This window comes from Daldinia vernicosa (genome assembly GCF_022497035.1).
Source record: "Daldinia vernicosa strain CBS 139.73 unplaced genomic scaffold F5Y00scaffold_21, whole genome shotgun sequence".
Classification (NCBI taxonomy): domain Eukaryota; kingdom Fungi; phylum Ascomycota; class Sordariomycetes; order Xylariales; family Hypoxylaceae; genus Daldinia; species Daldinia vernicosa.
The window spans coordinates 86,148-101,038 of NW_025953937.1; the positions used below are offsets into that span (position 1 = coordinate 86,148).

Below are 14,891 nucleotides of genomic sequence, written 5' to 3' on the forward strand. Positions count from 1 at the left end.
AAAAAGTTCGAGCGCAATATTCCTTCGGAAAGACAATGAATGCCTGAGTCACTCTTGCTAGGGATCCACATCTACACCTTTAGGTACCTACTTTACCTAACGTTCTGCACGCCTGGATGCCATTCGCATTCTTGATGGGCCAAACTACTAAGGTTAATTACTTCGTAATGAGCAGAAAAGAGAATTATTCATACAGCGAAACTTTTTAACATCATTGGTATGCTATTGGCTGCCTTACTCCTACAAAATGACCATTACGCCCCGTAATATGCTTGCTTGTCTTCGTATACATGAACGCCACTATGCCGTGATGCCCACAATCGCCCCCTATCCCTAATTGATATTCACTTCTCCATATAGAGATACCTTCACAACCTGAAGTGTTAGATACCTCAGGTTCCAATCCGAATAACACGAGTATTCGGGGCGTCTCGAAAGCCTCGATTGATACATATTAATAGCAACTGGTGAACAGATGTTGTCCATGCATAACTATCTCGTTGCTTTCCCTCCTGGTCATTGAAAATTATCGTAGTTAGTCACCACCACCACATAAAAAAATACTCGGCTTGCGACATCCTCGTTGCTAAACAACTCCCTTATCAAGATAAACCGGGTGAGAAGCTTGATTTGGTTCGGCACATCTCGAACGAGGATACCGCTCTAAACAATGATATGAATATAGGAACGAGTCGTGGCGTGATGCATTACGCTTTCGTTCAGAATGCCATGTCGCCCACATGCTCATCGAAGTTTAATAACTCGGGGGTTAAGGAGTAGCTTCGAATTCTCGTTGCGGAACCCAATATATGCGTACAACTTGACAAGTTTTAGTTGTCTTCTTCCATGATTCTTTGCACTTCGGGAGCGTTCAGCAGAATACGCTTGCCAAGTTCGTCTGCAGGTTTACCATCACGAACGGCTCCAAAGTCGAGAATCTGCCATTATCAGTTAGTAAGCTATACCCTATGTAATAGGTTTGGTGGTTCGACTTACCTCAACATACGTCAAGTTATCCCGCTGGACAGCCGCTACGCATCGGCGTTCATCAAACCTGACCTGCCAGACTCCACTAAGGTCCGTGAGAAGGTCTTGGATGCATTCGCCTGAGCGGATATCCCACATCTTCAGGGTCCGATCGCTGCCACTAATAACTTTGCGCCCGTCATGTTGGAAGCAGGTAATCGCACCAGTATGGGCCGTCAGTGTCGATTGGCATCGTCCACTCTCCGGGTCCCAGATACGGAGAGTGCTATCCGCTGCCGCCGAAACGAGTCGCTCGTCACGAAGATCAAGTAACCCAACAAGCAACGAGTGCCCTTCGAGCGTGTGCAAGCATGACCCGGTTTCCAAGTCCCAGATCTTCACGAAGCTGTCCATACTACCCGATATACACCTGTTACGGGCTACGTCCAGCACCACACTGTACACCTTTTGCGAATGCCCTTGCAGCACATGCACCGTTTCTCCTGTGCTAATACGCCATACTCGGACGGTATTATCGTAACTACCACTGACGAGCGTATCGGCGTGAGCGGCGATCGCCCGAACTGAGTGGGTGTGACCCTGTAGTGTGCGGATAAAGTAAGGGCAATCGGCATCATTAGCCGGAGGTCCGGTCTGGATATATCTCCTGGAGCCAGACTCGGGGAGACGCCAAACTCGTAACTGACTATCACGGGATCCGGTAATGATTAGAGGTTTCGCCGGCATCATGACCGCCTGTCCATTCTCTACCCTGCCAGTATCTGTCGGCATTAGGATTTGTAGACATCGGACAGTACTAGTATGGCCATAGAAGACCTGGGTGCAGAGACCTTTCTCGATATCCCACACGCGAACAGAGCGGTCTGTCGAACCAGACACCAAGACGTTACCTTCGTACTGAAGTGCCCACACTCCACCTTCGTGACCTTCTAAGCGACGACGGAGCTTACCCGTCTTAGTGTCGTAAACATGGATAAGCATATCGTCGCTCCCAGTGATAATCTTGTCCTCGTCGAACTGTAGACAGGTAATTACGTGCCGGGGATGAGCCGCGAAAGCAACATGGCTAGGCTTGACCTTGCCGCTCGTCCAACTCTTACGGATCATATAGTGACGACGGTAGAGCGACTTAAATAAATGAAGCTTCCTGAGGCTCGGAAGGCCGATGTGCGGGTCGGGAACCGCCACAGCTGCGGCGTTTGCAGCAGACATAGGACCCTCAGACTTGTGCACCCGTTCTCCTGTGTATGTTTTCTCATCCTTTGCCATCTCTTGCGCGCTTGCTCGCCGTTTCGACCGCTCAGAGTTACTGAGGCTGTTCAGAGCCCTCTTACGCTTGGATGTCCGTAGTTTCTGTGGCGGGTCAGGCTTCGAGGAGCGTATCAGTTCAGTTTCGGTGGAAGTAAGTCTAGCTTGAGTGCTATAGTCACGCTCGCAACCTTCGGGTCCCACCGGGTCTTGCCAACCCCATCCTTCTCTGATAGCTCTATCAAGCTCTCCAGGGGCTAGGGTAAAGCCGTCGTAGTCAAAGAGCTCCTTCCAGCCCGTCTCGTTACTATCAATAATTCCTCGCCAGTGTTTCGAAACCTGAGCTGCGCGGCAAAGGTCACGGTGGTCTAGATAAGAAAGGATATGTAAAGTCAGCTCAATAGGCAGGTCCTTCAAGATATCACATTTAAGGGCTGGGTTAACCACATCAGCAACGATGTGAAGAGTTTTTCTGGAACATCTGCGGAGGAACTGATACATCATGAATGACTTCATCTCGGGAGGCATAGAGTTGAAAGTTTCTAACATCGAGCGGGTGTCCATGATTGTAGGTTGGGATTGCGAATGATCTTCAAACCGTCTGACAGCAAGAGATGAAGGTTCCGTGGTAGAAGACGGACCGGACTCATAATCCATCGAATTCTGACTTTCCTCTTGGAAAAGAACGGAGACATCTTCGTCCGCCACATTGTCTCCGTCGTCTTGATCGAGCCCACGAAACTTGGAAGCCTGAAGGGTCGGAGACAGACGAGGGCTGGGCAAGCTTGCATCTTGAGCAGCAAGTGTATTGATGGGCCTTGGGTGATGCAAGGCACGAATAGATTGCTGGAGTGATTCATCCGCATCGACATCGCCAAATGGTTCAGCGTCCGCATCTGCATCGGTGATAGGTGGCGTAGCCACATTGCTACTAAATACAGTGTGCGAGTCGCTACCGGAGGGGCTTGAGACATCAAAAAAGGACTGGGATTGACTGGCGTTGTTGGATTCCGGGGTTTCGAAAGAATCGAGATGTGTGCTTCGAGGTTTGAGGGATCGATTCACGTTGACTGGAGTCGGCTCAGATGTGTCGGGAGTAACAGGGAAACTACTCGTTAATCTTGTTGTGTTGTTCTTGGCAACGTCCTTACGGGAGCCATGAGTTAGCGCGCGGCGTAGCTTATCTGACACGGCGTTAGGGAGGCTCGGTACGAATGATCGTGTTGACTGCTTCTGAGAACTTTTCCGAATAGATCCATCGACAACAGGGGAAGCAGGTCGATAGTTCACCCAATGGGCTCTACGACACGATGGAGGTAGACAAGGTTTCGATGAGCGGCGACTAATTTGGTGGTGGGCAGCATCTAATTCCGGCTCCGCCTTGATATCCTCAACGGATCCATCGCTAGTAGACTGCTGGGACTAAAGTGCAGTTCAGACTGTTAGACAAGAAAAACAAAGGCAGCAGGGAGTAGAGGGGTAGAAGGGCAGAAGGGCAGAACATACATCTTGCTGGTATTCAGCATCGACATCATCAACAGGCCAAGATATGCCGCCATAGTGAGCAACGTTGAAGCTGAAGTTAGCTAACTCAGGGGGGGTGGGTTTCTGAGCTAGAGGATATTCTTTGGAGTCGAGGGACGAGAGCGGCTTCGACTCTCTCACAAGAAGAGGTGGGTATGATCTCTTAGTAGTAGTAGTCGTGGTGACCGTCTTCGTCTCGATGCACTCGGCAACACCAAATTTGAGTTGCGGATGCGAGAGAGAGTCGGTGTCGTCAAAATTGACTGAAACTGTCGTCTGACTGGATCGAGGCCGTCCAGACTCCATCCTTTCGTCTACGGATGGTGCCTGTATCCTCATACTATTTCTATACAGCACTAGAAATCATGTATGTCGAGATACTTGTTGTAATAGCATGGAATGGAAAGCCGTCGGTTCGATTTCAGAAGCCAACTGAGCGATTATAGGTCCAAGTCGAAAGTTCGAGCCGAAATTGAAATCCAAGTCGAAGTCGAAGTCGAAGTCGAAGTCGGAGTCGAGATCGAAGTTCAGGACGGAAAATGCGGATAAGAGGGGCGGGGGGATGCCTGAATGAGCAAAGGAGGCGAAGAGAGGGAAGGGAGGAGAATGGAAACGCAGTAGTTCGAACAGTGATAGTCGCGTATCTCCTCTCTAAAGGGTTGCCGAAGGGTTGCCCGTGGTATTCTATTTTATTTACCCTTCGGGGCGTGGGTGTCTTTATTTCGAGCGTGTTTTGGACGCGCGCGTCGACGCAAAATTTGCGTGGGTATATGTAGTGTGTGTATGTACCTACGTATGTACGTATGTGTATGTTTGGACGGGTTGGGATGGTTGGGATGGTTGGGATGGTTGAAGGTTTTTTCGGATTGTAAGTGGATTGTAAGGACGGACTGTAAAGCGGTAGTGTGGTGGTTGTTAATGACAGTGGTAGTGGCAAGTGGTAGTGGTAATAGTAATGGGTAATGGCAAATGGCAATGGCATGAGCTAAACCAGCCAGACTAATCAAATGCGCTCCGGGAGGGATTGAATGTTGTATAGGTATATTATCCCATGCCGCAAGCGTTAATCGTTGCGCAAAGCCGACCACTCATCTTGCGACCTCGAGGAACAACCTTGTGCTCTTCCGACCGATGCGGGAATAGCACCCAAGTATGAATATGTATAAATGAAGGGAAAAAGAAGCATGGGTAGATTAAACAATTGAAAATAACTAGTTTTTTGGACGGTATGGAATGCGACGAACCTTATAAAATATCTTAGCTGATGCATCTTTAAGTGCCACCGCCTTCTCGAAATGCCCGCCAACTTTTTCCAGCTTCTCTGTCTTCTTCCAATCGTCGAATGTGCCGGTCACGTAGACCTCGGAGGCAGGATGCTCCCTATCGGATCAGAGAGGGACGATATCAGCCGAGTTCTACATCAGTTTTCATGGGGGGAATACGATTGTTGGGATGTTGGGAAAGGAAAAGCTGGAAGAAACAGAACGGTGAAGAACTCGGGTGGCCAGCATGGTCGCCAGCAGCTTGTGGTGGATATACAGACGTGGGTCAAGAAGGAAGGAGAGGTGTCTAGTCGTCGCTTGCGCTGACTTACCATTTGAACAGAAAGGTTCCCATTGTCGATAACCTGCCGATAAACCTATAACCTAGGGATAAGCGATACGGTGGATGTCGATGAAAGCGATTCAATAAATAGGTAATTAGAAGGAAGATTGAAGAGGTAGGTTGTAGGTATTCTATCTAAGGCTGAAGATGATGGAAGAGAAAAAGCTTGGAACGAGAGCTTCTTACACTACCACTACTCTTGAGCTTTAGCACCGACCCGCAGCTAATGTAAGTAATTATTAGTCGACTAGCCTAATAAAGCCAGATAAAAGTCCGCCGATCTATCAATTTGCTAGGGATTGCCAGGTCCTAGCACCCGTATATAGCATCCATAAGCTACCATAGTGAGACTAGCTCCACCTTTTTAAACTTACCAGCTACTGGATACATACATATTGCGTTATCATCGCATCAATATCGAGACCGGAACTGCCAATGAATTGCGATGGCAATATCTTGAAGGAATCAATAATTTCAATTGCGCCTTATCTTACTCCTCAACTCTCATAACTCTCATATTGCACGTACAATTTTACAACAATAAAACCATATTAGTGCATACCTCCTATCATAGGTACATAAAAGGATTTCAAACAATCCCAAGGATCGGATTGCCACTCATTGGAAGCCTCTTACCGTATCCGGGATTAGATACATACCTGCCAGCGCCCGTGGAATCATCTACGCATTTCGATGCGTTTGTGCATTTAACATTAGCATTCATTCATCCGTTCGATCACATGCGAACAAAGGTTTTACCCAGCCACTCCAATAACACTGTAACATCAGTGCTTATGTCCGAGTAAACCGAGCCAAGACTTGCAATCTAGATACACGAACAAACCAATGCAATATGCGCCTATCATTATAATTAGTTACCTTAGGTTTGAACGGCTCTACATATGCAGTATATATCAAGTTCATATGTAATTTCTCGGTACATTTCATAACGGATTTAAAAATAGAATCCATAGCATTTTTATATTCTATTATCATCATATCCACCACAAACCCAACGCGCACATCACATTCCACATCTATCTAGAAATACATTCGTTACCGATCGTAATTCGTCCTCGAGCAATACGGCATGCAGGCAGTTCTTGCAACAAGAAAAAAATAAAATAAAAGAATTCGTCCAACCCCGTAGATAAATCGAAACCCGGTTCCATCCAACCTCCTCCGCCAACGCCTCCAAGGTGCAGTGCGGTGCAAGTAGAAGAGAAAGAAACCCATGCATGCAATCAATCAATCAATATGTTCCTCGACTCCCAACCACCCCTCCCCCCGGGATTTTTTTATCTTCCCCTGCAATGCGCGCATGTTTCTAATAGTACAAGTGTATCTCTGTAGCTTCCCCTCCCCCCGATGTTCTATAATGTTTACCTATAAAACAAGGCACGCATACATAATTCGAGAGATAACGTCAGAGCAAAAATGACAGAAAAGACAGACAGACAGGCGGATAGGGAATAGAGAAGAAGAATAAGAAAACATAGAAATTTGTAAGAAGAAGAAGAAAAAAAATAGTCCAACCGAAGTAGAAAAAATAGAAGAGAATATATAGAAATACAAGAGAAAAGGAAACAGACAAGAAGTAGAAGTAGAAGAAGAAGAAAAGGGGAAAAAGAAATAATACAACCATCATTCATTCCCATCCATTTTATATCCCTAAGTCTCCTCGTCTCCCGTGTATACCGTAGTTATTCCTTTTTTTTTTCTTTTTTTTTTCTTTTTTCTTTTTAATCGTTCATTGGCATTTCCCCCCCGATCCTCCCCTCAGAACCACTTATACCCAGCGCGTTCCTCGATCTTCCTCAGCGTGCCCACGGCATCGACCAGCAAGCGGCTCTTCGCGCCCACAGCTTCGTCCTCGAGCCGCCGGCGCACCATACCGACGACGCCCATCGACTCGCGCCTGCTGCTGCGCGCCCCGAGCCCCGAGTCCCCGGCAGCCACCGTCTTCAGCCAGCGCACGGCTTCGCGCTCCCCGGCATTGTTATTAGCAGCAGCAGCAGCACCACCGTCGCGGTCGCGGTCGTGGTGCGGAGGAGACGTGCCGTCCGATCCGGAGCCGGAGCCGGACCCGGTATACGCGTTGCGGCCTATCGAGCGGTGGTGTCCGAGCGCCCAGCAGATCAGCACGCACGCGTACACCGCCCAGTAGTCCGAGATGTCCAGCATGTTCCAGTTCTTGTTGTTGTTGTTGTTGTTGTAGTCTCCTTGTTCTTCCGGGTCCGTGTTGTTTAGCGTATTGTGATTATTACGAGACTCGGCACCGTCGAGGAAAGCTAGGAGAGCCTTGGCGGCAAATCCGACGGCGGCGCTGGCGTGAGGGCTACCGCACCAGAGTTGCAGGCGCTTCTTGTGCTGTTGGAAGACCTGGGGAGAAGCTACCTTTCTTGAGAAGAGCCAGGTGTCGCCGCTAACTGCGAGCAAGTCGTGCAGAGGCGTATAGTGCAGCGCTAGATAGGTATTTCCGACAGCAGATCCAGGGAAAAGCGTGCTGATTCGCTCGGTAGAAGTCAAGTCTACTTCTACCGATAGGTCCAGTATGGAAGGGTTAGATCGTTTAGGCAGGCGGAGAACCTCTGAGGTTAGAAATACGGCGCGGTCGAGGTATCGAGCGTTCATCACCTGTTCCGCGGTTGGGGTCTCGCCGGTATGACTTAGAGGTCCCGTGTCGGCTGGTTTCGTCGTGCCGAGAAGGGCCTCCCATGCCTCGGGCGATTGCGCGGCCCAGAGATGTTCGGTAGGTCGAATTAGGGGGATAGGGCGTGTCGACATAAGAAATTGTTGTTGTATTACATGTTGTTGATAGTACACGGATGTGTGGGCATCCAAAACAAAGCAAGCGGCAAAGAGTCGGCGTCGTGACTCGTTATCGATCCATTCATTCCATCGTTCGTTTCGCGTTGAAGTAGAGAAAAGGAAATTGTCCGGTATTTGGTGGTTGGCCATCTGTGAGGAAGAAAATGTTGAGTATGGATACCATCGGCCATTAGGAGAAGACATAACAAAACTAAAGAGATGATCCTGGAGAGCAGAGTGTATGAGAGAACCAACAAGAGTAGAAGAAGAAGGAGAAGGAGAAGGAGAAGGAGAAGAAGATTGGAAACTCACCCGAGAGTAAAGCGACTGGAAGGACTCCGAGGGGTGTCGAAGGACACTCCGTCCACGGAACCGCGCGTAAAACTCGCAAAGAATGATCGTCTGCATGATTTGGAGGTTCCACTTCGTACACTGTATCTGCCGGTTCAGCAATTACTTCTTTATATATATACATATACACCTAATATAAGGTATATATCCAAGGGACTCAACTTACAGTCTTGACCTCCTTCCAGGCAAATTCATGCAACTCGTTTGCTCTTATACGATCATCCTTACCTTGGAGATACTGCGCGCCGACAGCAGCCATGGCGCAACGCAGAACCTCGTCGGCAGCTGTTTTGACGCTTTTGCGGTGAACCACCGGAAAGAGTGTGTCGAAGCTCTTCCAGTACGCTTGTAGGTACTTCGGGATGGCGTTCCGGACGTGCGGCGGCAGGGTGTTGGCGGTTAGAAAGGCTGGCCCCTGGAGTGTTCCCAGGAGCATCGTCGGGCCCTTCTGGCGAGTTCCTGCCGACGCTGCGTCGGGAATTGATGGGGCAGTAAGGGTGACTAAATTTTCATTCGATTGAGCGGACAGTGAGATAGTCGGTGGGGTCGGACTACGAACTGAAGAATAGGGGTGATATTGCTGATCGACGAAGGATTGATCGTCTGAAAAAGGCACCGGCAGGTTCAACGCTTGATCGATATTCGGTGCTGTTGCAGAAAAGGCCGTTCCAAAGAAAGCGGCCGTGGTGGCGACTTCGAGCCCACCGCCTGGGCTTTGCATGCTATGCGAGTAGAGAGGCCAGTCCGACGTTGGCGATTCGTACCCCTGAGCGTTCATGTTGTTTCTCCTGTGGCCGATCTCCGAAGGAGTAGTAGAATAAGTACTCTCCGAAGCGGAAGATGGCCAAGGCGAACCATCGTGACTAGCATGAACAAGACCTGGAGGAATACTGTTGTCAGGTATTGTTAAGCTAGGCAAGGTCTGGGGTAAGATCGTAGTGTCCATGAACATGGAAGGGAAGGGAGATGATGTACGAGGTTGATAATCTAGCCCAAAGAAGTGGTCAGTACCTGTGACCGGAGAGCCCCCAATGCTTGGGGGTGGGTTGATCAACCCAGACAGCACATAACTCTGGCCGGGATTGGGCGAGTTTTGATAGCTATCGCCGCGGCCGGGATGATGCGGCGGGGACATCGAGGTCCCTCCACTAGTACTACTTTGGCCACCCATCTGATACTGCATACCGCCGGCATAGGAGGTGCCGGAAGAATTATCGGACGGACCAGGCATTCCCGAGCGAGAACCAGAGTCCCTACCCATAGATGATGAGTGACTATGGGTCATATAACCTAGCCCGGCGTTTGGATCATCCAGAGTACCCGCAGACGGTGGCCGGCTCATGCCTCCCGACGACGCCTTATCATCATGGTCACTAGAATCCAAGTTAGCCTTTTTTGCTGGCGCTATACCTTTTTATTATTCAACCGCCCACTTACTGTCTCTGGGCGTGACGAGCGAGCAAGTCTGGTCTGTGAAATGCCTTTTCACAACCTGGAAAAGTACATGGAAATCCGGGAGTCTTGTGACTCAGTTGGTGGCGTCTATAAGTCGGCGTTTAGCGATGCGTATCCCAACGATATCCGTCGCCGAAATTACTTACCTAAGGTGTTCGGCCCTCGTAAATGTCTAATTTGTCATCAGATCAGCCTATTCCAACCTCGTGCGTAATTCTGAAAAATTCCTGCTCACCTTGGGCGGTTTACATATGTCGCAGGTATGAACCGGAACGCCTTTCTTCGCTCTACTGACACGGCCGGTAATGGGAGTCAACTTCACCGGCACGCCCCCGTCTCCCGGCATGTTACCCATTGGTCTCGTAGGTATAGCAGAAGGCGTCATGCTTCCTCCTCCAGATGATGAGCCTTGGCCGTGACCTCCGTACGCGGTGGGATCCATTGGTTCTAAGCTCGTAGTACTCTGCCTGCTCATAAGCGCCGGCCTTGCTGATGATGATGTCGATGGCGAGGAAGCGGTAGCGGTAGCGGTAGCTGATGATTTAGATGAGCGTCCTGTAGGACCACGCCGTCTCGTTGGGGCTGAAGCTAGTCTATCGTCTTGATCTCTGAGCTGCTTCTCATGACTCGACGTTGCCGCACGGGAAGGATCTGAACTACGAGATGGCCCAGGTGGGATGGAGCCGCCATCGTTCTTATTTATCTGAGGGTCTTCTTCATTGCCCATATCCATGATAAATTCCAAGCTAGTCATGGCTCAAATTGGAAACGACGCACAGCCCTGCAAGTTTGGATAAATAAAGAGTATATAGAGATGGAAATAGTCACAAAGGGTAAGACTGGAGTTAGGGAGGGGTGGATCTGTAAAGAAGGGCAAGGCTAGATAGATCTCAGCCTTCTAACTGGCGGCAGTATTCAAGTTGGTTCAAGAGAGAGGTCTGGTGTATAGCATCTCCGTCTGCGATGAAACGGGAAATACCAATAGCGAAGCAAGAAAGCAGGCTGAGCTGCATTGCTATATTGAGATCTAAAGGGCCGAAAAGGCAACACAAGCAAGCATACTATGTAGAGGAAGATAGATAGAGTGTACACGGAGAGAGGAAGAGAGTCGACAAGACAAGAGACGTCGGTCACGGCTAGGCGGACGACGGATTCTCTGACCCAGCCAGCCTGCCTAGCCATGTACCTACATGTATGTACATAGGTTGTAGTAGTGTAAGGCACCCCTGCTCCAGCTGACGGTGGATCATGGGCTGCATGGGTCCCGGGGTGGATGAGGTCGCGCGACATGCAAGGTACTAGTCCTAACGGTGGTGGCTCATTTCGATACTATTTACGGGGATGCATCGTACGTGCGTATGTATACACGGTGCTTGTAACGATAGGAATGTGGACTATGCGTTCTCCCTACGTATGAATAACAACCAGATTTCGTTGCCGCGATAGTCGACATAGACAGAGTGGGCGAGTGAGTGAGTGAGTAAGTGAGTGAGAGAGTAAGAGAGTAAGAGTGAGAGTGAGGGGAACGCCGCTCATCACTCATCGCTCATTGTCCATTGCCTCTCATAATCCTCTATCAGTAGGCCCATGCTGTATAAGGTTCGCTGATCATACATAGAACTATACATAGTTAACTAGTTAAGGATTACATACTAATGTATCATATGTATAGCGTAGCGTAGCTTTGCACACAAGGCAATTGTTCTATACTTTTTTGTATTGTGCTGTACCCGGTAGACCGGGTCGCGGCAAGGAGCGCGCCATAATTAGCAGAGAAGGGATCCCTACATACCTTGGTAGACAAACTAAAAGCAAGGGTAGTATCAGTATTGTATTGTACAAATACAACGCTGCACTCACACACGCGCGCATGAAGGACCAACACGGGAGAAGTGAGAATGTTTTTTTTTCTCTTTCGAGGACTTGCCATAATGAATCGACCTCTTGTGAGAAATCATATAGAAAGAGATGGCTTTTTCTATTATTATTATTTTTTGTTGCGCTGTTGTTTCTATTACTATAACCTCATCAAGGTATTTTGTTCCTTTATTTTCCTTCTTTTTTTTTTCGTTTTTTTATCAAGGACATTCAAGGGCATATTTTCTGGGGAACGTCTAAGCGGCGGTTGGTTCGATGCGACTACACTATGTATGCCTGCCGGCCGGAAGCGAGACCGGAGTACCTATACATCGATTTCCAGTTTTAATCTGACAAGACTTACAACAGCGCGATACAAGCCAAGGGGGCGCAGCTAGCAAACGGTGTGCTCACAGCCAGCCAGCACCGCCAGGGTTTCACGGCATTGTATCGACACGCAGACACGTTCCTGCCATTTATTGTACTACCGTGGTAACATCCATTTCTGATACTAAGACGTAGGTACATAGACGGGCAAGACGTAGATCCTCACCGGAAGATCCGGCCCCAGACGGTCGGTTGTCGCTTGTCGCTTTTACTCGGCATAGTGATAATGTCGTTGGCAATGGAAATGGAAATTCAACGAGCCGTTGTCTGCTTGATTTAGATACCTAGTTAGACCTCCTAAAAACCCCATGTAAGAGAGAACACATTGCATTAAGTTACAATAGTTAAACAACAAGGGCATAAGTATCCTCCCGAGCGTCACGAGATTTTCTTTTCAGCTTTTCACATATGTTAGGTACATAGGAGCGGAAGATGCCCGATCCTTAATAAGCCTTCATTATAAAACAAGACATATCAATGCACATACACGGTTGTAATAGTAGTACGGAATAGAGGCTACGTCTATTACTTCCCCACGGTTCAACCTACCGGCTTGTTAACGGCACAGGGGTTCCGAGCCCTAATCCACTCGGGTCTCGACTGAGGAGTTGTTACAATACATACACTACAAGACGTGCTTTTTACTCCCGTCCCTTTTCCCTTTTTACGGTATGATACTGTTTTCTCCTACATACCTAAGCTTTGAAGCACGGCCCGCTGTAAGACGAGGGGGGGCATGCAAGTCGAATCCTTCAGGTCGAAATCCAGGTTTTTTATTGGCCTGTTGTTTCCAGCTCGACCCGTGGTGTGCCAGGGTTCTAGGAAGTATGTACCTGTACCGCAAAAGGGGGCTTGGAGGCGCTCCACGAGCCATAATTGGACGCATTTGTGATTTCTATTAATAACTAAATACATACCTAGAGACTGAGACGTCACCAGAGGCTAGGAATTAGAACGGGTACAATACACTATACATATTGGCACCTGTGGGTTTCGAAAGTGTGGTACATACTATGTAGTAGTAAGCCAGCGTAGAATATAGATGATCCAGCCAATGCACCATAACAAATCGAGCGAAGGAACAATCAAAGTAGACCTGGCCAAGCGTCCCAACGATCTGCTTCGATATGTTTCATGATCGCGTGTATTGAGATGTGGCGGCTATTTGACGCCATCGGCATCGGTTGCGATCCGAAGACTCGATAAGATGAAATGGGGATGGGGTCCAAAACCGAAGACGGGAACAGGTGGTCTCTGCTTCTTCCTCAAAAGGAACTGGGAAAAACCAAGCGCCTATCCGTATCCGTCCCCTCGGGGTCCGAAACAAGCTTCGCTATAACTAATGATTGCCGAGAAGATGACATGCATAGAAGATGGAAGCACGCAAAGAAGACGTAACTACCTAGGTATTCAGGTATTCAGGTATTCAAGTATTCGCGTATTCACCTCGTCTTTTCGATTGATAAGCTCGATAGCGATTACCACGCTTAGACGATATCATAGGATATGACATAGTAGGATTTGTTAGTTGAAGAAATTCCTCTTGGATCGTACATGAACGCTTCCGGCTAGGCTTCGGCAGGTAATGGCCATGGTAATGGTAATGGCCTTACGCAACAGGGTTCCCACGTTTTTATCGACGCATGTCGTAGATACATGTCGTAGATACAGCAACCTTTTTTTTTGGAGGGTGTGTCGCTTCAAGACAACATGAGACAAAACACTTGCATATATTAGGTAGGCCTAGCTGGGGGATGTAAGCCAAGAGGTATGTACCTAGGTACCTATGTAGGCAATATTAAATAGGTCTTTTGGGTTACCTAAGGCAGAACCTATGCAGAAACTGGTGCAGAACACGGACAAAAGTCAGAAGTGACCGGAAGACCGGTACGGTGAGATACCCGTGATGATGACCTATTGATGTATTGTACGTAGGAGGTTCGATGTTCCCTTCCCCGCGTACTTACGTCCGCACAGCACTACCACACTTATCGATTCTGCACCCACCCAGCCTTAGCCTCTCTAGCCCTACCTGCTAAACCTTATTATTATACAGCGTACATACAGCGTACATAGCCCTTTTTGGGGCAGTTTATGTAAGGTAATCTTAACCGGAACAGCCCTAGTCCCGGCGCTTAAAGTTATTTATAGCCCGGCTACTGCGTCTACCGTCCGGAATTTGCAAATTTACATAAAGATTTACCAACTAAACTTACTTACCTACATACAACTCGCATACCTAATACCTACTACGCCTCTCGCATGCTTCTTTGCATGTTCAAACTTACCCTCCATTTCAACTTTATCTCGTTCTCCAAATCGCACACCATAACCTAACCACCCGAAGCCGGTAGCCAAAATAGATGTCTCCAACCTACTTTGGGGAAACAACTTGGCGTCCTCGCTCGCTGCTCGCTGCTCGCTCTTTACTCGCATTCCGCATCCGGCTTCGTCTGCGCCACGCTGCTGTGAGCGCCGGCGACTAAATTGGCATCGGCTTTTTTTCTCCTACACGAGATTTCTTATGGTGTCTCGGCTACGCCCACTACTTCCGGATATAATATACGATACCAGCACGATACCATGCCATGCCGTATAACGCCAGTTATAGCACTTTGTGTAACTTAACAGGCGCTTCTCTGCCCTGCGGGATCCTTAGCGGTCGC

The 14,891-nt window shown here is 48.5% G+C and overlaps 3 protein-coding genes across 3 annotated transcripts; all 3 read right to left on the reverse strand.

Moving 5' to 3' along the window:
• Positions 1–830: 830 nt before the first annotated feature.
• On the reverse strand, positions 831–4,065 carry F5Y00DRAFT_252917 (WD40 repeat-like protein; the record flags this gene model as incomplete). The annotated part of the gene is made up of 3 exons (XM_048009983.1): positions 831–938; positions 997–3,657; positions 3,742–4,065. The coding sequence occupies 3 exons, from the start codon at positions 4,063–4,065 to the stop codon at positions 831–833; spliced, it is 3,093 nt and encodes a 1,030-aa protein (XP_047865138.1).
• Positions 4,066–6,124: 2,059 nt separating this feature from the next.
• On the reverse strand, positions 6,125–7,070 carry F5Y00DRAFT_235921 (uncharacterized protein; the record flags this gene model as incomplete). Its single annotated transcript, XM_048007650.1, has 1 exon — positions 6,125–7,070. A coding segment is annotated over exon 1 (272 nt), but the record flags the coding sequence as incomplete, so codon positions are not given.
• A 73-nt stretch (positions 7,071–7,143) lies between these two features.
• Positions 7,144–10,714, reverse strand: F5Y00DRAFT_261681 (uncharacterized protein; the record flags this gene model as incomplete). Its single annotated transcript, XM_048011250.1, has 5 exons — positions 7,144–8,607; positions 8,693–9,899; positions 9,964–10,068; positions 10,128–10,153; positions 10,217–10,714. 5 exons carry the CDS (start codon positions 10,712–10,714, stop codon positions 7,144–7,146), a joined length of 3,300 nt encoding a protein of 1,099 aa, XP_047865140.1.
• Positions 10,715–14,891: the final 4,177 nt, after the last annotated feature.